The 23464-nt window shown below is 42.9% G+C and overlaps 1 protein-coding gene across 1 annotated transcript in view; it reads right to left on the bottom strand.

Annotated features, from left to right (window-relative positions):
* Cdr2 (cerebellar degeneration related protein 2) overlaps nt 1-22079 on the bottom strand; it is a 28084-nt gene extending 6005 nt beyond the window's left edge. The window contains exons 1-3 of the mRNA XM_057779564.1: nt 21700-22079; nt 9524-9636; nt 62-210 (exon numbers count right to left, since the gene is read on the bottom strand). Of these exons, the coding sequence (XP_057635547.1) occupies nt 62-210; nt 9524-9636; nt 21700-21775 (338 nt within the window). The 5' untranslated portion in view covers nt 21776-22079. The remainder of the gene's footprint in view (nt 1-61; nt 211-9523; nt 9637-21699) is intronic.
* Nucleotides 22080-23464: the final 1385 nt, after the last annotated feature.

Raw genomic sequence — 23464 nt, 5'->3', positions numbered from 1 at the left:
TACGGCTCAATCCCTATACTAAATAACTCCTTTGTAGATTTCCCTCAGTAACAGATTTTACCTTAGGATTTTCTGTTGCGAGGCTTTGCTCTCAGCCACAAGCTTCTGGTTGGTTTCTTCCAGTTCTCTTGCTGTGACATCTAACTGCTCGTAAACTTTTGCATGCTGCTCATTCATTTGCCGCAGGAGCTCCACCTGTTTGGTCAGGTACTGTGAAAAAAGAGTGAGAGCAGGTCACACACAGGTAAGATAGCCCGCGTGCTTCAACACGGATTGTCGGGCTCGCCAACACCAACTATGCCAGGTGAGGGCTTAGGGCTTTCACTGTGGGCTCAGCACGCTCCCGGCATGGTGATGTTTGCCCAGTCCAGAGGCTCCCATAGCCTTAAGGGTCTGCAGGCCCCTCTCGGGGCCAGCCACTACAGCCCTCTAATGCCATTCCTCATCCTAGCATTCAGGACAGTAGGGGTTTTAGAGGAGTTTTATACCAGAATGAGGGACAGAGACCAAATGTGAACTTTATATTATACCACAGTGTCACTGGTTTATTTAATGAAAAAGAGAAGTTAAATTCCAATAAAAACTACCTGTTTTAATAAGAAACAGGCACAAGCTATCCTTGATGTGCTTAGCTCCATTACTGCTTGACAATACTCCTACATACACGAGGTTAGTCTAATTTTACAAAACATATGCTTAACATTCAAAAGCAAAACCCAAAGTGAAATATGATAATCCCACAAGAAGTTTGGGAAAACACAATAAAAATGCAAACAAAATATGTCTAATAGGGGCTGAAGAGATGGATCGGGGGTCAAGAGAACTTGTTCTTGCAGAGAACATGGGTTCGGTTCCCAGCACCCACTCAGCAACCAGGGGAGCTGGTCTTTCTGACTTCTGCAGGTATCAGGAATACATACAGTGCCTGATATATTCAGTGCCATATATATTCAGGCAAAAGATTTACACATATAAAAAATAATAAATCTTTAAAGAACAGAAAAGTTTTAAAAAAGGTTTAACTGAAAGGAAAAGAAAGAAAAGCTTAACGTGAAAAAATTTTTTGACGGTTTTCACTTGGAAAAAAAAAAAATCAATCTTTTTTTCCTGAGTGAGATGTTTCAGACAAACGCTAGTGAAAATACATTAATTTTCCCAGATACTTTAATAGATATCAAACCCTTGTTATTTCTACTCTAGAAGAATGCCATCTCCACCATCTTTCTCAGCTCACTCAGTTACCAGGTTATTTATTTTGATGCTACTAAGACTGCTTTCTGAAGACCAAGGATAAGGGGAATAAGCACAATCTTAATGCCAGAGTTAGGTCACCTGGATTTCCTCCCTACTCAGTTCCACCCAACATACTAAAGTGCAGCAGATATTCCAAACTGAACATTCCTACTGGACATGACCCGAAGAGGGAAAAAAAAGAGGTTTTAAATATAATCCTATGGTAGCAGACTTGACTTTAAAAACCCTTCCTAGCCAGGTGGTAGTGGAACACGCCTTTAATTCTAGCACTTGGGAGGCAGAGGCAGGCGGATCTCTATAAGTTCGAGGCCAGCCTGGTCTACAAGAGCTAGTTCCAGGACAGGCACCAGAGCTACAGAGAAACCCTGTCTTGAAAAAACCAAAACAAATCAAAAACCCTTCCTGAGGTATTTTACAGAACTATTCAAGTACCATCAGAGCCAAGTGACTTTTTTTTTTTTTTTACTGAGACAGGGTTTTTCTGTGTAGCCCTGGCTGTTGTTGAACTCAAGAGATATATCTGCCTCTGCCTCCCGAGTGCTGGAACTAAAGGTGTGGACCACCACGCCACCATTGCTGGGTGACCTTTGCTTTTTTTGAGATAAAGTCTGTTATATACCTCCAGAGAGGCCAGCTCTGGTCTTTGGCCCTCCTGACTTGCCTCCTAATCCTGGGATTACATGTGTGTACCACTGTGGCTGTCTTTCAACAGTCTTCTTTCGAATAAACAGACCTCAGTGGTATTCAGTGGTATGACATGTAACTTTTGGGATGCTTACATACCACATGCACAGAACAAACAACCCCTCTTTGGCTTCAAATTTCTCCTATGAATCTCTCGGGGTCAAAAATGTTCTGAAAAGGTGGGGATGGGGGGGGGAGGTGGGGGGAGGGCAATATTTGGGAGAAAAAAAAATATAAAAAAAAAAAAAAATGTTCTGAAAATTCTTTGAACTAACACTACCATCACCATTCCCAAACAAACCATAGTACTTACAACTTATGCTTTATTAACACTCCCGTGAGGTTTGGGCAGGACTCTGTAATTAAGCATTGGAACTTTCACATCAAAAAGTATAAAGATTACAAATAGCCTCAGATCAGTTCAAGATTTGCTAGCACTTAAATTGCTGTAAACTTAAGGGATTAAGACCTCAGAACTTCTGGGGTTCGGCAGTGGTAAGGGGTTGTAGATATTAGTAGCTGCTAGAAAAGACATGATTAAGTAAGCTAAGTTAGTACGAAGCAAGGTATCTATGAAAGTCCATTTATTCTTTACTGTCTACATCTCTACAAGTTTCTCTCAGTCCCTTGGAAAACAACCACTCAACTTCTTACAGGAAGCCTTTTCACACCTGTAGGCGAAAGCTCTGGGTTCTGCCCCCGGCTAGTAATGACACAGTGGTTTCCTGTCATCCGCAGGAATGTGTTTCGTTTCTTAGGAATACTCAAGTAGGTAAAGGGCTTAGGGTCAAAAGAGTGTATGTGATCGTGGTGGCAGATGGCTCGGGTAAAGGCACTTGCTACCAAGCCTGACGACCAGATCTCAATGCCCAGAGCTCGTGTGGTAGAAGGCGAGTGCTGACTGTGACCTCGGCTGTGCCGGTGGCACATCTGCACACAAACATGCATGAGTGTGCTTAGTAGAGAAATGCAGATCTTCAACATGGAAAATCTTGGAAGTTCCCTTCTCCTGACCCAGTGGTGTGGGAGCTGAGGAAGCCCTGAGTGACTGTGCAAGGAGATTAAGTCCTGAGTAAATGTATGTGGTTGACATGGGTACAGCCATGTCAAGGATTCCTGATGCCTCAGACCCACAGAAATGGCTAAGACTTCTTCATATTCGGTCTTAAGTATGAATATATATGAACTGATCAGTAAATATGGAACTACCAAACACCACAGCTTTCTTATGACGGTTACACCTGAAACTGCTCCCCTGCAGAAACCTCCCACCATGATTAGCTAAACCTGTCTCCTTGTTCAGCTATAGACCATAAACTCACCTTATCAGCTGTATACAGAAAACCTGTCTCTTTCATCCAGGTGTACAAAATAAACATTTAAGTTCCCGGCTGCTGCTGCTACATTTGGTGCCCTCCATCAGAGCGAGCACGGCCCACCTAATCCCAGCTTTTCTGACATGTGTCTGTGTATCTTCCTTTCTACATTCTCCCCTGTCACCTCAGTCAGATTCACAGCATCAGGGCACACAGGAAACAGCTCAGTGGCTTTTTCTCTGGGGTCTAGCATGTACCAAGACAAACTCTGACATGTGCATGTACATGCATGTTTTGAAGCTAGGCAAGTGTCCAACTGTAAGACTTTAAGACAATCCTGAAGCCATTTTTGACAATTCTGAATCCTCTCAGCCTCCGTGCTATAGTGTTTCCCCTCCTCCCCTGGGAACCAAGGACCTAACAGCCACATTCGCACGTACTCAGTTCCTGAACAATTACCCATATACGTATGTTTTGGTTCAGTCCCCTGGGAAACGGGGTCAAAATGACCTCTTACTTCACCTGATCTGGCAACAGCTCCCCAGTCAATTACTGGTAATAGCCCTTTGAATAAGCCAATCATAATAGTCAAAGAACAACCCCCCTTGCTTCTGTGGTCCCTTTAAAAGTAGACTGTACCAGCTATTCGAGGTCCCTCAGCTTCCCGAATGCTGGGGGACCCTGTCATGACAGAATTAATAAAATCCTCATGCTTTTGCATCGGCTGTGGTGTATGAGATGGTCTTTGGGGGCGACTCCACCTCGGTGTTTGGACGCTAGAGTCCAACACTACCTGTAAGCTGTAACTCTAGTACCAAGCTAGGTTAATGGCTACTGTTCCCCTTCACATCACACAGCTACTGTCACTAGAATCAGTTATAGTTTGACACATCATGTTTATAGCAGCATTACATTCCCATATATTCTTACAACCATTAATTCCTCAGCATTACAAGCTAGTCATCTTAACTTTGTATTACTTTAGCTGGGCGGTGATGGCACACGCCTTTAATCCCAGCACTCGGGAGGCAGAGGCAGGCGGATCTCTGTGAGTTCGAGGCCACCTTGGACTACAAGAGCTAGTTCCAGGACAGGAACCAAAAAGCTACGGAAAAACACTGTCTCAAAAAAAATACAAAAAACTTTGTATTACTTTATGACTTCTCAATCCACTCAAATTCTGACTTTTTACAGATAACTAAATTCTTCCCAACATGCTTTTAAACTATTATAATTTTAAACATACAAATAATAAAATTTCAACCATTACACTACAGAGAAAAACTTTCACCTCTACTGCCGTCACCCTTGGTCATCACAGGACAGATCCACAGCATCGTCACCCAGTGCCCTGAGTGTTTATTTTAGAGTAGTCACAGTGATAAAAGGGAGACCTCACACTCTTAGTGTCTACCAGGCTTCACCATTTCCTCAGTAACCTCAGCATTCCTGTTAGTTTCACGTGTTAGCTATGGAGTCTCTGGGTTTTTTAACTTTTATTTATTTATTTTTGGTTTTTCAAGACTGGGTTTTATGGAGCCAGTCCTGGAACTCTGTAGACCAGGCTGCCCTTGAACTCACAGAGATCCGCCTACCTCTGCCTCCCAAGTGCTGGGATTAAAGGCAGGTGCCTTTTTTTTTTGTATCTCTTTTATTTTGTATGGGGCCAGAGATATTGTTCAGCAGTTATGAGCACTGGCTGCTCTTCCAAATGACCTGGTGTTCAATTTCTAGTACCCATATGCCTGCTCACAACTGTCTGTAACTCCAGTCTGATACCCTCTTCAGGCATCTCTGGGCATTGCATACATGTGGTGCACAGATAAACCCATACACATAAAAGAGATGATTTTTTAAAAACTTACTTTTATTATGTTTAATTGTGTGTGTGTGTGTGCAAACACATACCATATGGACACATAGATGTAGGAGTTTGTGGAGGCCAGAGGTGTCAGATTCCTCCTAGAGCCAGAGTTATAGTCAGCTGTAAGTTGCCTGATGTGGGAGCTGGGAGCCAAACTCCAGTCCTCTGCCAGGGCATCATATGCTGTTAAACTCTCAACAGCTGAGCCCTCTCTGTGCTACTTCTGGCTGGTTCCATCTAACCCAACAGCTCTTCAACTGGGGCTCACAGACAGCCTTTAGAAAGGGTCTGTGAACACTGATGGGGAAGACAGCTATTTGAAAAATTCTAACTGAAAATTGGAAGGCATTTCCTTCAATTATGAATGAAAGTTACAAACCACAGCAGTACCAGGGGCATTTACCACCAATAGAAATCACAAGTATTTCATATCATACTGTAGGGTTTACAGAAATGTTGACATTTTACTTAGATATGTCACTATTTGAAATTACGATAGTTTTCAGAATGCCTATATATTCTGTATTAGTATATCGTGAATTTGTTTCTACAATACTTTCTGGCTATCTAAATATGACATTTCATTTATAATTCATTATTTAGTTCAGATGGTGAGGTCTGGCTATGTAGGCTGGCCTTAAACTGACAATCCTCCTGCCTTAGCCCCTAAATGCTGAGATTCTGAGACTGAACCACTTTTGGTGCTATAGTGCATTCGAAAAGGCTCACCACAGACTTTGACAGACAGCTAGCAGGATCTGTGGCATAAACATGGCCAAGCACTTTAGTTATCTTTAGGCCTCATTTTCAGCGTAAGCTCTTTGCAACCTGCGCCAGGGGCTGAAGCTGTTTAGCAGGACCCAGCTTTAGTTTGCAGCACCCATGTGGTGGCTCACAACTGTCTAGGCCCTCCGGCACTCTCTCCTGACCTCTGCAGGCACCAGGCACCACATGGAGCACAGACACTCATGCAGGCAAAGAGCATCCACACACATGAAATGCTTTGCCAGAGTACTTGCTCTCTTCTACAGCAGCACCTCGAGGACCCGCATTCCCCTCAAAACAACACAACAATCAACTCAACCGCTTGACTCTTACTGTCCTTCTCTTTCTGGGATATTGCTATCTAGCTCATTTCTTACATATTTAGTAGGAATTACAATTTATTAGCTAAATATTCATTTCTAGACCTCTGTTTACAATAGCTGTGTTCAGTACTACAATTCAGAGTACACATGTCAATAAGAAAGGTCTAATTTGAAAGCTCCTGTGATGGGCTTGGCTCTAGACCTGGGAAAAGCCTATTAACCACTAATTCCCATTTTGACTCTCTATTCTCATGACCCTAACATCACTCAGAGGCTCAGAAACCTGAAGGGGAAATATTTATAACACATATCACATATTGCATAGAGCCCAAGTTAAGCCTTTTTAAAAAAAAAAAAATTGACAACTTAGGCTTGTGACCAACATACAAGAAATAAATCAACATGCAAATAAGTACAAAATGGCTACTAAAATCTACAAAAAGTATCTCTTGTTCACTATATGAAAATCTGTGATTAAAAACACAAAGAAGCCATTGAAGAACTTGTGATATCTTAGCCTTAGACGGTTTGGTTTTGAGGATAACCCAAGTACGCCAAGAAGCTTGTTTTCATGTGGTAGGAGTTTAATTATATTAAGCCACCTATAATCAGAAAAGCCATTCATTCTTCAAGACTCAGTCACAGATAACCAACAAGGGAGTCTCATTTGTTCAGCAACTGCAAAGAAAAACTACTGACTCCCTAAGTAAGTGCTGTGTATGGCAGACACCAAACTATGTGCTGTTAGCCTAGATCTCTAAATTAGTTTTTTTCTTCACTTCATACAGAAGGAAATAGGATATCTTTCCTACTATTCACCTCAAAGTCCATACATACTTCTAATATTCTCATTTTCTCAATTGAGAATCTGGGACATTACTTCAGGTCTGACTGCCACATTTGGGGGGGGGGACACGAGAGTGGCAGCAAAGTAGACAAAAATGCCAACAAGAATATCAGGCTTGGGAAGACGCTTCAGCTGGTAAAGTGCTCACTTTGCAAACATGAGGACATGAGTTCAATCTCCAGAACTCACGTTTAAAAAAGCCAGGAACCAGGCATAGCGGGACACGCCTTTATTCCCAGCTCGGGGAGACATAAGCAAGTGGATCTCTGTGAGTCCCTGCCAGCCAGGTCTACACAGGGAGTTCCTGACCAGTCAGTACTACATAGAGCGACCCTGCCTCAAAACAACAACAAAGGAAATTTAACTGTGCAGCAGTGAGAGTTAACCTTTAACCAAGGACTACAGCCAAGTCTTTTAAATTTAATATAAAAATAATTTTTAGTAATAATGAAGAAATAATTCCTATTAAACGCTGAAAGTCCATTTTCCCTAATTATAGTAATATGTTTCTGCCATAGGACATACAGGGGTGGAGAAGTAGGAATATGAAACTAAAGGTCACATATCATCACACTATTAAAAGCTTACCAAGTAGGTTTGTGTTTATTATGTGTAGCACATGATGTGTGGAGGCCAGAGGCTGACATTAGGTGTCTCCCTTTTATTGTGACAGGATCTCTCTCTGAATCTGGAGTTCACCCATAGCTCTACAGACAGGTAGTCAGGGACCCACCTGTCTCTGCTCCCACTGCATCACAGACGCACGCCATCATGATTGGCTTTCACGTGGGTGGGTTCTGGGGATACAAACTCAGGTTTTTGTGTTGTATGGTAGTCACTTTACCAACACAGCCATTTCCCAGTCCTAGCTTGCCAAGTCTTTAAGATTTACTGTCCACTAAATAGACAGGATTTTTTTTTTCAGAATTAATACTGTTGCCCTATAAATATTCTGAAATTAGTAGATAATGATGTAGTAATTACAGAAATCCAAAACATATTCTTATGATCTCATCATCCCCTCAGAGCACCCTGTACCAATGCAGTGCCAACATTCGTCACCATTCCATGATGGAGCAGACAGATCTAAGAGATGATTTACATGGCTGAACTCTCTATTTGCAAATATAATCAAGGGCTGATGCCCAAAGTCTCTGAAGACAAAGGCCAGTGCTCCCTCCTTACTTTCAAAAATATTAACCAGTTACCGACTACGTGTGAAAGACCATGAATAAACATAGCAACAGTTACTATGGAAATTGAGAAAGTAGGAAAAAGTCAACTAAAAAATAAGTACAATATAAAATATAGTATTAATAAATGTTGTAAAAATAGAAAATACTTTAAAATTCCCAGGGAATGGGGGCTGAAGAAGTGGCTCAATGGACAAAGTGCTTCCTATACCGCATGCAGAAAGACATCCACACACATTAGAAAAAAAAAAAAAAAACTTTAAAAATGTACTTATTTTTGAGACAAAGTCTCTTTCAACTATGTAGCCCTGACTGGCCTGGCACTCACTATGCCAACACCCCTTCCCCGTGTTTTAATTACTTATCTAATGAGGAGCACTGTCTGTAAACACTGTGCAAAGCTTAGCACTGAGGAGTTGTAATTCAGCGGTAGAATGTGTATTCAGCATGTGCAATGCACAGTGCCAAATGACGCTATAGAAAAAAATTTACAGTTTGTTCAAGTTATTCCACTCCTGTGAAGGTCCAACTGAGGCTTATCTAGGCCTCTGGGTGCGAGCAGGCTCCAGCGGTGGTGACTGGATGGGTGGATAACCCTTTCACACCTTATCTGAGTGTTGGCTGCAGGGGTATGTTTACTTCATAAAAATTCACAGGGGCTGAGGCAGGGGGACTGCAAGTCTGAAACCCACCCAGATTTCAGAACAAACAAGTTCCCAAAAAAACAAGAATTTAAATTCTTTGAGTGGCACAGGAGTTTAAATACACTATAAAATCAGATACTGCATCAAAACAAAACAAAACAAAACTTCTTACCTAACTCTAAATTGGAATGGTGCTTGAAAGCTGGAGGGAGGGAGGTGTCACAAGGAACAGTACAGGGTGGCAGTGTGGGTGGCTCTCTTCATTGAGCGTGGGCGTATGCAGGGGTCTTTGTATGTGCAGTTCTGCACTGCTTTTCTGTATACCTGACATAGTGCATAACTCATTTTTGAAAGAAAAAAGCTTAAGAAGCTAAGTACAGCTTCATTTTGCTTTTCATACTGACAAATACTAGATTGGTTTCTTCTTCTTTTCTTTTTTTGGTTTTTTGAGACAGGGTTTCTCTGTAGCTTTGGAGCCTGTCTTGGAACTAGCTCTTGTAGATCAGGCTGGCCTTGAACTCCCAGAGACCCACCTGCCTCTGCCTCAGATTTAAAGGCGCACAGGATATGACTGGTTCAACAGTAAAGTGCCACCCATCGGGGAGGATGTAACTTGCTCACTGAGTCAATTACCTCAATTTCCTGTAGCTGCTCCTGATTGGTTGTGTACATCTGCTGAAGAGAATCCTCCAACTCTGTGTTCCGATCCAGCAGCGTCTTTCCAAGTTCAGCAGCAAGCTGGAGATCTAGCACAACAAATATCTTAGAACGCGGCAAGTATGAGCTCACGCCAACGTTTTACATAACCCAGCTCTTAGAATAAACAAAGCGAGTCCCAACACGTGCAAGTCAGATCCTAATGGAATGCAGAATGGCGTAGAAAGAAATGCGAGTGCTATTTAAAATTCAGTTGAATTGGGGTCTGCCAGCAGGTGAAGTACTCGCTCACGCACCCTAGTCAGACATGAAAGAAAGCAGTCTACTCAGAGAGAAAGATGTGGGCATTAGTTCGGGAATGATCATTTAGTACTATAGCTCTACAACAGCATTTGCAACAGACTTATTCAAACCCCGACACTCAAACAGATCCTTGAGCCAAAGCACAGGCAGGTCCCTCAGCAGCCTCTAAAATTCCCGTCAAGCTACTGTGAATGCAACTGACAAAGAAGTTTGTTGTTTGTTCCCCCCACTCAAGACAGGGTTTCTCTGTCTACTCCAGGCTGTCCTGGAACTCATTAAGTAGACCAGGATGGACTCGAATTCACAGAGAACCACCTGCCTCCCAGCCATGTCTGGATTTTTTTTTTTTTTTAATTTATGTGTATGTGTGTGTGCCTATGAGAGTTTGTGCAGCAGTGAAGTTCAGAAGCAGGCACTGGATCCTCTGGAACTGAAGTTACAAGCAGCTGTGAGCTGCTTGGTATAGGTGCTTAGAACCTAACCCAGGTCCTCCACAAAAAGCAGTGTATGTTCTTAATGGCTGACCCATCTCTCCAGCACCCCTAGCCTTAAAGTAACTAAATATTAATGCAAGAAATGGAGAGTACACAGCAAGACACTTGCTTCACAAGTCTGTCTTTTGCTCTCATTCCCCCTAACCGAATTTCCATCACATCTTTTAAGCAAAGCAGCAATATGGTTTAATTCACATGTCCCTTAAACATAGAACCAGGAGCCAGGTAGTGGTGGTGCACGCCTTTAATCCCAGCACTCAGGAGGCAGAGACAGGCGGATCTCTGTGAGTTTGAGGCCATCCTGGTCTACAAGACCTAGTTCCAGGACACAGAGAAACTCTGTCTCGAAGAAAAAAAAAGCCAAAACAAAAAACATAAAGCCAGGTAATTCTTTCTTTTGAATCAGGGCTTTACTCCATTGCTCTGGCTGTCCTGGGTAGTCACAGCAATTCTTCTGCCTCAGCTTCCCAAATACTAGGACTACAAATATGAGTCACCACATCTGGCTTCCTGCTTTAAAGCTTACTTGTTAACTATCTTCTTAGGCATATGTGCAAATAAGACAGGTTTTGTTTATATTATATTATAATCACAGGATTAAAAGCTTAGTAATAACATAAAACCAAACCAAACCAAAAACCAAAAGAAAAAAAAAATGCTGGCAATGTAAATACCCTGTCAGGAGAGGTATTCTCAGGAGAAACCTGCGCCAATTTCTCAAATAATTAAACTCTCCCCAGGAACCCTCCACCAGGGAAAAGGAAAGGCTGTTTCACACAGTTCTGACAACTTATGAGCCCACCCTTCAGGACAGACCTGAGCCGAGACAATGGTAGGCAGGACCACATCATGACCAGCATTGCTTAATTATATATACCTCTTGTGCTCTATTTTCACCCACATCTCATGCTAATGGACATGGGTGTAGTCATTAGCCCCTCATTTGTGTTCCTCTTCTCAGTGTAGAAATGTCTTGCTTTTCTCTATTGCCTGTTCCCACCATCACTCTTCTCTTTAGGGTGGACTGGAGATAGGTAGCTGAGCTTAGCTTGCAGGTGTTGCCAGAACACAAGTTTTTCCTTTAAAAATTCCAACATTTACAGTGACACAAGTAACTGACTATGGCCCGGCCCTATGACAGTGGGAAATGTGACGAATCTGGGCAGGAGGGTACGAGGTCCAGTTCTGATTAACGTTTTCTAGAACAGTGATTTTAAACCCTTTCATTTTTGTTTTGTATTGTGTGTCTCTGTCTCTGTGCGGAGGTTATGTAAAAGGACTGTGGTTGCCCACAGAAGCCAGAGTTGGAATTACAGGCGGTTTAAGCTGTCTCATGTGGTGCTCGGAACTAACTTTGACTCTCTGCAAGAGCAGTACATCCTCTTAACTCCTGAGCCATCTTTCCAGTCCCCAAATAGCGATTTTAAAGGTCCCTACAGCTAACTGTCTCATCTGGAGAAGTGACTATTTTGTTAATATCACAGTGTAACAATAAAATGCAATAACAGGAAGTCCTTTCCAAACTAAGTTGCAATACACAAGGCATGTCTAGCAGGTATTGGTTTAGATGCCTTTAGATATCTGTTGCTACAAAATACTACCCGAAACAGGTGAAGGTCTTGCTTTGTTGACTTCCCTAGGCTATTAGAGAAGCTAGATAGCACCCAGCACTACCCAGATTCTGCTTTGACAATTGTATTCACAGACACATATATATTCAGTAATATTGGTTTACGTTTTAGGCACTAGGGATCATAGGGAATTCAGATTTTTAAATGGGGAGAAAGCAGCATGATAAAATATGTAATAGAGCCGGGCGGTGGTGGCGCACGCCTTTAATCCCAGCACTTGGAAGGCAGAGCCAGGCGGATCTCTGTGAGTTCGAGACCAGCCTGGTCTACAAGAGCTATTTCCAGGACAGTCTCCAAAATCACAGAGAAACCCTGTCTCGAAAAAAAAAATGTAATAGAGGCTGGGCAGTGGTAGGACTAAACTAGACATCGAAGTAGGTGGAGAGACCAGGGAGCCTTGGCAGGATCATTCACACACTGAATGGGACAAAGATAGAGCACAGTGGTAAGACACAGTAATTGTCTAGGAGAAAGAATAGTGGCTTGGATCAGACACTGGAAATGGAGAAAAGGAACAGACTTAAACATGACTTGAAAGTAAAAGCTATAAGGATTTGTTGATTAATTTGATACTGAATTAATCAACAATCAATCAATCAATTAAGAGGGGAAAAGTTAAATTATGTAAGGAGGAATCTAATTTTAGCTATGGCTTGAAAGATGGAAAGTCATCATGGGAGAGCCAGGAAATAACTCATCATATTCTACAATCTGGCAAGTAGCCGGTAAAAAGAAAGCAAAAAAGAGAATGAACTGAGTTGAAATGGGAGAAGCAGGGAAAGAGCAATCATATTAAGACGTTACAGCCATGGCAGAGAAATTTTAAATTGTATTCTCTGTGTTGGCAAGTCACTTCAGCTACTAAAATACAAATAATATATCATGAAAAAGCCCCACAAGATTCTAAGCTTAATTTTTAAAGGTTGACAAATAAGATTTAATATCAGTCTATTAAATATTTACACATCACTACTGGCAGTAAAAGTCAACTTACAATAAATGGTAATAGAAAAACAACAAACTCTGTTATATGGTAATGCCCACCAAACAACATAATTAGTATTGTGCTCGGTTGATTTTTCCTCACCAAGGAAAACAAAAACAAAACACCAAAAGCAACAAACCCCACTACACACAACTCAAAAACACATAGACATGTACATGTGCACACATATATGCTTTTTTTCATACAATATTGCTTGATAATGTTTCTTTCCTTCCCCAGCTTCTCCCCAGGATTGAAAAGAAGGGGAAAGGAGGAAACATGGGGAGGGACAACTAACACAAAGGCCATTTGAAAAACCATATGGAAATCAATTGTAGAAGCTTTTATACACAAACACACAGACACATATACAAATATATATGTAAATAAGTATATACAAAAATAAAAGGCATCTAAATGGAGTCACCAAATAATAGGGGAAACAACTCCCCAACTAGACATTTTATGCCATTAAGTAAAACTTCCAGTGCCGAGCCTGGGTTGCATCTTGAGTTATGGCCAAAAAGGGGTTCCTCAGAAGCCCCAAAACTTCACAGCCTATTGGCTGCTCTCCACAACCTAATGGTAAGGCACTATTGCTGAAGATAGTTATGTCATTGAACCCGAAATAAGAGCTGGTGCTTGACTAGACCCTCCACCCCTACTGACTCGTGTCCATGGTAACGGAAGGTACTTTGAACATTACTTATTATTATCTAGCTATAAACTCTGTGACCTACAACAATGACCTGTCTGCAAAACAAACTGGTACAATAGTGGCACAAATGTTAAGAGGGTAGCCAGTTACTTTTTTAAAAAATTGGATTTAAGGCCCATTTCATGAGCTGGAGTCTATATCTGACACTGTTAAAGTGGCCAAGAACCTGAGACTGGATGGGCCATGGACCTAACTAAGGGAAACTTGATGAAGGTCCCACTGTTGACCTGGCTGACCTCTGATTCACAACCCTCTTACTCATCCTGCCAAGCACTCAAGATTATTAAAATGAAGCAGTATTGATAGATGCCAAAATATATTCTTTGATGATTTCAATTTTAACAATATTAAACGTATATATTACTATTACTACATTAAGGCTAATAAAGAAGCCAATCAAATGCTATCTTGTATTCATAGGCTAGAACCTTTACCAACAACTCAAAGCATTTAAGAGACATCAATTTTGATATGTTTTTATAGGATACCAAACCTAGTTTTTCAGATGACACACCCTGAAGCACAAAACTATTAATATCATCAACAAACTACACATGGTGAATCACAGGCAAGGCAGAAACTACAGTCAGCAGGTTCTAACTCACATCACTAGGACTCCCAATCACCTACATCTACATAATGTTTTCTTCCCATTGCTAGAGCCTTGCACACACAAGGCAAGTGTCCTAAGTAACATCCTAACCACCTCCCCTCTACTCCCCTCACATAGAGTCTCATCACATAACTCAGGCTGGTCTTAAACTCGATCTTTCTGCCTTATATTGTTAGTGGTAGAACAACAGGCACGTGCCCCCATGCCTGGCTGTGAAGTAAGTTGTTTTTCTCCCTTCTTTGGTGCTGGGGCTCAAAAACCCAGTGCTCTGTACATTCTAAGCAAGCACTCAACCACTGAACTAAATCCTCAACCCATGCCTGTATAGGCTAAAAAAAGTGATGTCCATATACTAAGGAGGAGATCACAAAGCTCCCTAATATAAGACTTTTAATCACTTGCAAGTGACAGCAAGGAGAAATGAAGGGTATCTGTGGCCAGTTCAGCCAATTGCAAGAACATCCACACTCAGGCAAGTTACCATCTTTTTTCACAGAATGAAAAAGAATTAAAACTGGACATGGTGAAGGACACCTGTAATTCCAGCACTTTGGAGACAGAGACAGAAGGATTGCCACAAGTTTAAAGCTAGCCTTAGTCTACAAAGCAAGTTCCAGGCCAGCCAGGATTATGTATGTACAAAGCAAGATCCCATTTCAAAAGCAAAACAAGAACAAAAAGAACAACATTCACTGTGCATGAGTGGCAATGTATGACTTTAATCCCAACATGGAGGCAGAAGCAGGTGGTGGATCTTGGTGAGTTTGAGAACAGACTGGTCTACATGTGTTCCAATCCAGCTCGGCCTACATAGTGAGGCTTGCTTCAAAATAAGTAAATAAATAGAATAGGATAAAAAAGTATAGATCTCTGTGAGTTCAAGACAGCCTGGTCTACCTAGTGAGTTTGAGGACAGACTGGTCTACATGTGTTCCAATCCAGCTGGTCCTACATGGTGAGGCTTGCCCCAAAATAAGTAAATAAAAAGAATAAAAAATTAAAAAGGAGCCGGGCGGTGGTGGCGCACGCCTTTAATCCCAGCACTCGGGAGGCAGAGGCAGGCGGATCTCTGGGAGTTCGAGGCCAGCCTGGTGTACAAGAGATAGTTCCAGGACAGGCACCAAAGCTACAGAGAAACCCTGTCTCGAAAAAAAAAAAAAGAAATTAAAAAGGGCAGATCTCTTTGAGTTCAAGGAAGCCTGGTTTACCTAGTGAGTTCCAGGACAGACAGGGCTATTTAGAGAGACCCTGTCTCAAAAAATCAAAACAACAACAAAAAAACCCAAACAAACAAAACCAGAAAAACTACATATGGTTAACAGTGCAATAGTTATTTTCTTTTCTTTGTTCATTTGTTTTTTGATACAGGGTTTCTCTGTGTAACAGTCTTGGTTGTCCTGGAACTCAGACCTCCCGAGTACTAGGATTAAAGGCATCGCCACCGCCACCCAACACAATAATCATTTTCTGCTCACAGCATATGTACTGTATGTGTACAGCCCACATAGAAACCATCACACTATGAAAGACATCAGGAGGTTGGAAGATGGCTTCAGTGGTTTAAAGCACATGATGCTCTTGTTGGGGACCCAGATTCAATTCCCAGGACCCACACTGTGGCTGGTAGCCACCCATAATTCCATTCCAGGGAATCCAAATACCTCTTCTGGCACTAGGCACACACATAGTGCATATACATGCAAGCAAAACATCCATACATAGAAAATAAAATAAATAAATCTAAAACACACAAATAACAAAAACAAAACTGAAAACACCCCACCAAAGATATAGCATGAAAGATCAGCATCTCCTAAAAAGTCCCTAAGCCTTTCCTCTGGCCTGCTGTAGAGCAGCAATACCTCATTGGGATGGCCAGAAACTTAACCAACTCTTGAGCTGATGCAGATACATAAAACCAGTATGTATGTATGTATTTATGTACGTATGTATGTATATATATCATAAAGTAGTAAGCAAAACTGTCTAAGGGAACAAAGGACTAATTGGGGGAGGAGACCAAAGAGTAGACAGGAGATATGGAGGGAATACTCTCATCATGCATTATATACTTATATGAGACTGTCTGTATATAGCACAGCACCATATGCAATGAATATACATAATGGAAATATAAAAAACAGAAAATAAAAATCAATTCTCACTAGGTGGCGGCGGCAATGCCTTTAATCCCAGCACTCGGGAGGCAGAGGCAGGTGGATCTCTGTGAGTTCGAGGCCAGCTTGGTCTACAAGAGCTAGTTCCAGGACAGCTAGGGCTGTTACAAAGAGAAATCCTGTCTCAAAAAACCAAAAGCAAAACAAATAAACAAAAAACCAATTCTCACAAAATAAAGGCCAATTCTTACTAACTTCAAACAATCAAAATGAACTAAGCCAAGTGAAGCCACAAAATCATCTGTGCTGAAATGACTTCAGGAATCAAGGCTTGATCCTTGAGGGCCTCGTGCTCTCCCATGCAGCTATGCACTGCATAAGCCAGTCAACAGCCAGCAGCTGTTTGTTTCCCATCAGCCAACAGCAAATAACAAGAACTTGAGACTCGTCTTTATCTCAATCCTTAGTTTCAGTTAAACAGAGTCCCCACCAGGCTCAGCAACCTGAAGCTTCAGTCTTTTGAATATTTCATGAAATGTTTAAAATTCTAGTGAGTCAAAGCTTAACTACAAGAAAGCACCTGTGAAGTCACACTGTATAAAAGGGACATTACTTCATCTGATAGTGTAAAGACAACAGACTGCTTCAGTCTTTTAAAAAGCGTCATTTCCTGTTGTGTAGCATCTCGCCTCTATAACCAAAAAGAGCCAAAAGCTGGCAGGAAGCCCAAGAAACATTTCTAAGTAATTGGTAGAGGGAAACAGGAGAATGCTGAATGTCCTTTAATTTTACTTTTTAATTAAGGCACAAAAGGAAAGGAAACCATATAGTTCCAAGGCCTTGCACACCTGCTTATCTCGCTATTACAGTAAGGATTTCCATTGTCTTTTCTAAATCCTACCGAATTGGTCTGGCTTAGGCAGTCACTATAAATATCATAGATTTACAATGTATCAGTGCTCTATATGTTTGATATTTTTTCATTGATCAGTTTTGTCAGGCAAATTTTTTCTTAATTCTTGGATCAAACCCAGAACCTCATACAATAAGCAAATGCTCTACCACTGAGTTATATCCTTGGCCCTAATATGCTCTGCTTTCACAGGGTAGGCTGCTAGCTTTAAATAGATATTCACTCAGCCCTGTACTTGGGCAAAAACATGAACAATAGTACCTGAGTGATACTTTCTTACAGAATTTATTACATTCTCATTTTACTTGTTTCTAAACACGAACTAACAAAAAAGTTGAGGATACCATTTTATTGGTTGCAGTCTGCAACAGTAATTCAGTAACATGAAGGCTGAAAGCTTTTCCTGTTACAAAGTCAAGTGTGTCATCTGGTGCCCTTTCTATGAAATATCTGTTGCCAACATTGCTATAATAGAGAACACACTACCTCAACATAAACATCAAAAAAAGGATGTTGTCAATTTTAATGACTCTATCTAAACAATGATTCAGTAATTAAGTGCACATTAGGAATTCAGAGATGAGCTCATACTGAAATTTAGAAAGATACTCATCTTGCAATGGAATTTCAGGATTCCTTTTAACTACGACTTCATTTGGTGATCTATACACCGTTAACTCTGAACACTTATTCTAAACCTTGTGTCGCTCCACAAATGACAACTGTCACAACAGCTAGTCTAAAGGAAAACCAGTCTTTGAAGCCTTTCTACCTTGTTCTTGGGGGCACATTTCAAAGCAAGCACCATCATTACCTACATAGAAGGCTCCTGCTGTCCCAGAAAAGACTGTGCCCAGGGATTACTGTCAGTATTCTTAGCGTGCCAACTCAGTCCTCTAACAAAAGTCTACTCGTCAAAGCATTTCTGTGTCTCCTCAGCTCTACATGTAACAAGATATGAATAGGAGATCAGAGTTGACGGAGGTTAGAATGTTTTCATTATTTTAATTTGAATAGAAAGGAAGGCTCTAACAAACATTGACACAGCCTACTTTGATAGTGGCATACATTTATAAATAAAAAAAATGTAATAGTCCTAATGCTTTAGAAAATGTTAGGAAAACTAGGCCCGGTGATCTAATTGATTATTCAGCAGGCTTAGGCATGAAGTTTGTCATGAGTTTGAGGTTAGCCTGGGTTACACACCGAAATCCTATCTCAAAAAGTAAATAAGAACTGCTAAGATGGCTCAGTGGGTAAGAGCACCAGCCATTAAGCCTGATAACCTGAGTCAAATTCCCAGGACCTACACGGTGGAACGAGAGACCTGACATCTTCTGACCTCCATATACACACCATGGTATGTCCCACCCCGCACTACAAAAAAAAAGTTAGGCTCTATGGCTTACACATTTGAGCTCAATGGGAGGTTAAGTGTGCTGGCTAGTTTTTTGTCAATTTGACATAAGGCAGAGACATCAGAGAGGAGGAAGCCTCTCGGTCTCAGCATCAGCTCCTGACTCCAGGTTCCAGCCCTGCCTGAGATCCTGTCCTGAATTCCTTCAGTGATGGGCTATAATTATCAAAGTGCAAGCCAAACAAACCCTCTCCTCCCTAACTTGCTTTTGTTCATGGTGTTTTAGCATAGCAATCATAACCATAACTAGGATTCTGAGGTAGAAGGACTGCCATGAGTTCAAAGCCAGCTTGGGCTACAGAGCAAGAACTTACCTTAAACAAGTCTCAAATTTTTTGTAAAGTGTTTTAGGCCATCTATTCAATACAAATCTACCTAAGTTAACAATGAAGATGATAAAAATCTGACAAGAGCTCCTTAATCTACTCAAAGAGACAGTGCTGGTCCCAAACTACTTAGCATCAAATGCTGAGTGTCTCCGTTTACTAGCATCTCCAGATGCCTCTAATGAACGGATTCATGAACAGCACCCCATGAGGGGAGTCCTGCCTTCCTAACAGATAGCTGACTAGGGCAGTGGGCCGCTGCCTACATGAATACCTAGTATAGAGAAAGCAGTATGTTCTTGAGAAACAGTCGTAAACTCTGTTCCAAGTTTAGTTCTTGGCTGGCTGAGGGATCAACCCCAGCACACCAAATACACAAAACTGTTTATAACATGCAAGTTAGCAAAACTGAAGAAAATATGCTCAAAAGAGCAGCCACCATTCTTTCAGGGACACACTGATAAGTGAACAGTTGGGATTTCACATCTTCCATTTGTACTCTACATGACTATTTATGATAGAAGCTATGGCAAAGTCTATTATGATAACAGGCATAAAAGTCTTTGGAAAGCCGGGCGGTGGTGGTGCATGCCTCTCGGGAGGCAGAGGCAGGTGACTCTCTGTGAGTCTGAGGCCAGCCTGGGCCACAAGAGCTAGTTCCAGAACAGGCTCCAAAGCTACAGAGAAACCCTGTCTTTAAAAACAAAACAAAACAAAAGTCTTTGAAAAGTATAGAAGACATTTCAAGTGGAATTTGACAGTAAGTTCAGAGGTTAGGATTTGTTAAACTTGAAGATGTGACAACTTCATTTTGATCAGAAGTTAAGAATCTCACACACAGCCCCAAATGTGCTTTGTGTACTGCTCAGCAGATCGAGATATTACAATTGGTTGTCCTGATAAGCTCCAGGGGAGGTGGGTTTGGTTGTTCGGTGGACTAGGGCTTTGGAGAGAGGAGAACTGAGAAAACAGTAATATGAGAGAGAGAGAGAGAGAGAGAGAGAGAGAGAGAGAGAGAGAGAAAGAGAGAGAGCTTCAGTTCAATCAACAAAAATGAAATTAAACTTTTATTATGAAGTGTTAAATATGAAGTTATATATGGGAGACCAGGCTGCCCTTGAAGATTTTGGATGTTTCTTAAATATGGCAAAGAAAAATATCTTGCTTGGATAACATGAATTGCTTTCATATAGTAAAATGTTGATTCTCATGGTGATTGCTTCAGTCCTGAAGTATCAAAGTAGGTCATCAGTCCTTATGGGACAAATCTGAAATAGGCTAAATGTATGACAAATGTGTCTTCTGGACACGGGGAAATGTGATGGCCAACAGGCTCTGTAACTGCTAGGTAGCTTCGATTATAAAAGGACAGCCATTTGGGCTTAAGTCATTGCACATTAAGGGATCAAGACTGACAGAAATAAATAACAAATTACCACCTCTCCAAAGAGGTTCTTGTTTTCTTTTTCTCTTTTCTAAGTATGGGTCATTCAAGTCCACATTTTCTTTTTTCTTTCAAATCGAATTGTGTTTAATAGCCAACTCAGATATTTTCACTGCAAGTTTAGAGTGAAAAAAATTCTATAGAATAGCACAAACAGGATGCTTGAAAGAATTCCTGAAGATCACTCTGCATGGTGGTTAAGAATGCTTGCTTTGAAGTCTGTAGTGAAAACCGTTTCCCCAACAGTATCTACTTAAGTCAGAGGTAACCTATGGCAACACTTGATGTTACTGGGAGAATAAAAGGGGCCTGTCAGTGTCCTTAAGCGCAAAACCTTGCTACGAATGTGAAAGAAAATGTGCCACTGGCTTCTGACTGAGGGCACTCTGAGACTGTTCTCTGGAGATGCCGCAATCAATCAAGAAAACCAAGGCAGGGTTAATTTTTAATTGAAAACCCAAAATGCAAAAAAAAAAAAAAAAAAAGAAAGAGAAAAAAGAAGGACATGCTAGAACTCTTCTCAAATAATTTCACCTGGCACCCGATGAACGATGCCTAAGTAATAAAACAGTTTGACACCCAACTGAGTAAGTGGTAAACCGGGATGCTAAGGTCTCAACAGTGTCTACAGGCTCCTCATCCCGAGTGTGTGGGATCAGAATTACTCGCTCCTATATTCGGCTTTAGGGAGTCCACTTAACTCTTTTAGCATCTGCTTTCTGGAAAACGGGATAACAAAACGTTACGCTCACAGAGTGATGGCGCAGGTACCGCACCGCAGTACTGCCCCCCCCCCCCCCCACCTGCAGCGGCTTGCAGACTCTGCGGGCCATGAAAAGCGGATGAGGGCGGGCAGGGCAGCAGGACCCGGAGCCCAGTCAGCAGCCTGCTTCTAGAGCAGGACACGCTGGTTCACCCCTACCCACCTCAGAGGTCCCCGAAAGAGACAGATCCGCTCATCCTCCGAGGAAGCGCTTTCTTAAAGCGCCGACCATCATCAGCCAGTGTTGCGCATCCGCAGGGCCGTGGGCCGCGCGCTCGCCCCCGGGATGGGCGGATCCGCCGCCAGGTGAGCGTGAGGAGCCCCCGGCCGCGCGTCCCAGACCACCACCCTAAGGAACTTTCTAGCACTTTCCACACCAGCCGCCTCCCGGGCCTCCCACCCCCCACCCCTGGCGACCTCGCCCTCACCTTGCTGGAGGTCCCGGTGGTCGTACCACGGCTCATCCTCTATCTCAAACTCCTCCACCAGGTTATCTGCCAGCATGTTGCCGGGGGCGTCCGGGGGCAGCGGACTCTGCTGCCGCCGTGCCGTCTCGGCCGCTGCCCCGGGCTGTCCCCCGGCCCCTCCGCCCTCAGCCAGAGCCGCCCTCGGGCGGGACGCACCGGCCCCGCCGCAGCTCCCGCCGCAGCTCCCGCCGCAGCTCCCGCCGCCGGCCCGCGGCCACCCCGCGCCACCCAACGGCCAGCGCCCTAGAGAGCGCACCCCGGGGTGGCGCCCGGAGCCGGCTCCTCACGCCCGCTGCCCGGCCCAACGTGGCACTTTGGCAGAGCCCTCCCAGGCCGGGGAGACGATTCAAACCCGGGCGGCGACTTGACCAATTGCGAATGGGCCCCCGGCAGAGCGGCAGCGACTTCGCCCAATAGCGTCTCAAAGAAGGTCGCGGGCCCGGGTATCATTAGCCAATAGAGACCCAGGAAGGAACAAAGGAGGCGGGTGAAGGCGGAGAGGGTGCGGCCGGCAGCCCCGCCCCTTTGTCAGCGTCGCGGCTCCTCAGTGAGTGCACTCCAGTTCCGGAGTGTGGAGTCGGCTGCGGCGACCCGGTCGGCTCCCTGGCGTGTCAAAGACTCCCGGCTCCGGGCAGTGGGCGTCATTTTCCCTCCCGAAGGTTTCGGAAGCGGGCCAGCCGTCGTCTGCTTTGCCCTCGGTGATGCGCGGAGGGAGATTCCGGGTCCGTCGCGAGGTTAAGGCCGGGAGAACGCTATTGAGCCAAATCTGCTCCTGAATGTCTGAGCCCTGGCCTCCCGGGGAAAGGAAATCAACTCCTAAAACGGCGGTCGCTAGCCCCACTTGACGTTCGGAGGCTGGGACCGGCCCGTGGGAGCCGCCTCCCTTGGGAAAAGTTGCCAGCAGCTTTGCGTAGAATTTTGTTTAAAGGTTCGTAGAGTCCAAGATAAACACCTGGGAGCAGGCGTTGCACTTGAGGCCAGTAGGGCAGGGTCCGCTTGTTGACACAGACTTTGTTTCTTGGCTGGAGCTTTTAGCACCATCGGGAACCTTACCTCACACGTGAAAACTCTCAGACGGGGAAAGGTCGGCGCAACTGTTAGGATGTTAGAGCTGATAAATACGGAGGACAAGAGAATTTTAACAAATTAGGAGAGAAAAGTACATGTTCAGCATTAGCAGTAGTGCTAGAGATCTCCTGAAGTTAGTAACGCCTTCCCGGAGTGTCACCGGAGCTAAAATGGAAAGCAGTTATAAGTTTGCCTTATCCAAAAGAAAAGAAAAGAAAAGAAAGAAGGAAGGAAGGAAGGAAAAGAAAGGAAGGAAGGAAGGAAAAGAAAGGAAGGAAGGAAGGAAGGAAAAGAAAGGAAGGAAGGAAGGAAAGAAAAGAAAGAAGAAAAAAGGAAAAAAAGAAAAAGTCTTGTGTGGCCTTAAAAAATGTACACAAAATCGCCGGGCGATGGTGGCGCACGCCTTTAATCCCAGCACTTGGGAGGCAGAGGCAGGCGGATCTCTGTGAGTTCGAGACCAGCCTGGTCTACAGAGCTAGTTCCAGGACAGGCTCCAAAGCCACAGAGAAACCCTGTCTCGAAAAACCAAAAAAAAAAAAAAAAACAAAAAAAAACCACAAATTATTATGGTCAAAAATAGAAAAAATTGCCAGGAAGAAGTTATAGATCCTCAGTTACTTTAGTTTCTCCATATAAACGAATAAGACCTTGGGTAATT

Source organism: Chionomys nivalis, chromosome 8, assembly GCF_950005125.1.
Source record: "Chionomys nivalis chromosome 8, mChiNiv1.1, whole genome shotgun sequence".
Taxonomy (NCBI): domain Eukaryota; kingdom Metazoa; phylum Chordata; class Mammalia; order Rodentia; family Cricetidae; genus Chionomys; species Chionomys nivalis.
The sequence above is the reverse complement of the archived record's forward strand: the minus strand, read 5'-3'. Positions and strand labels throughout refer to the sequence as shown.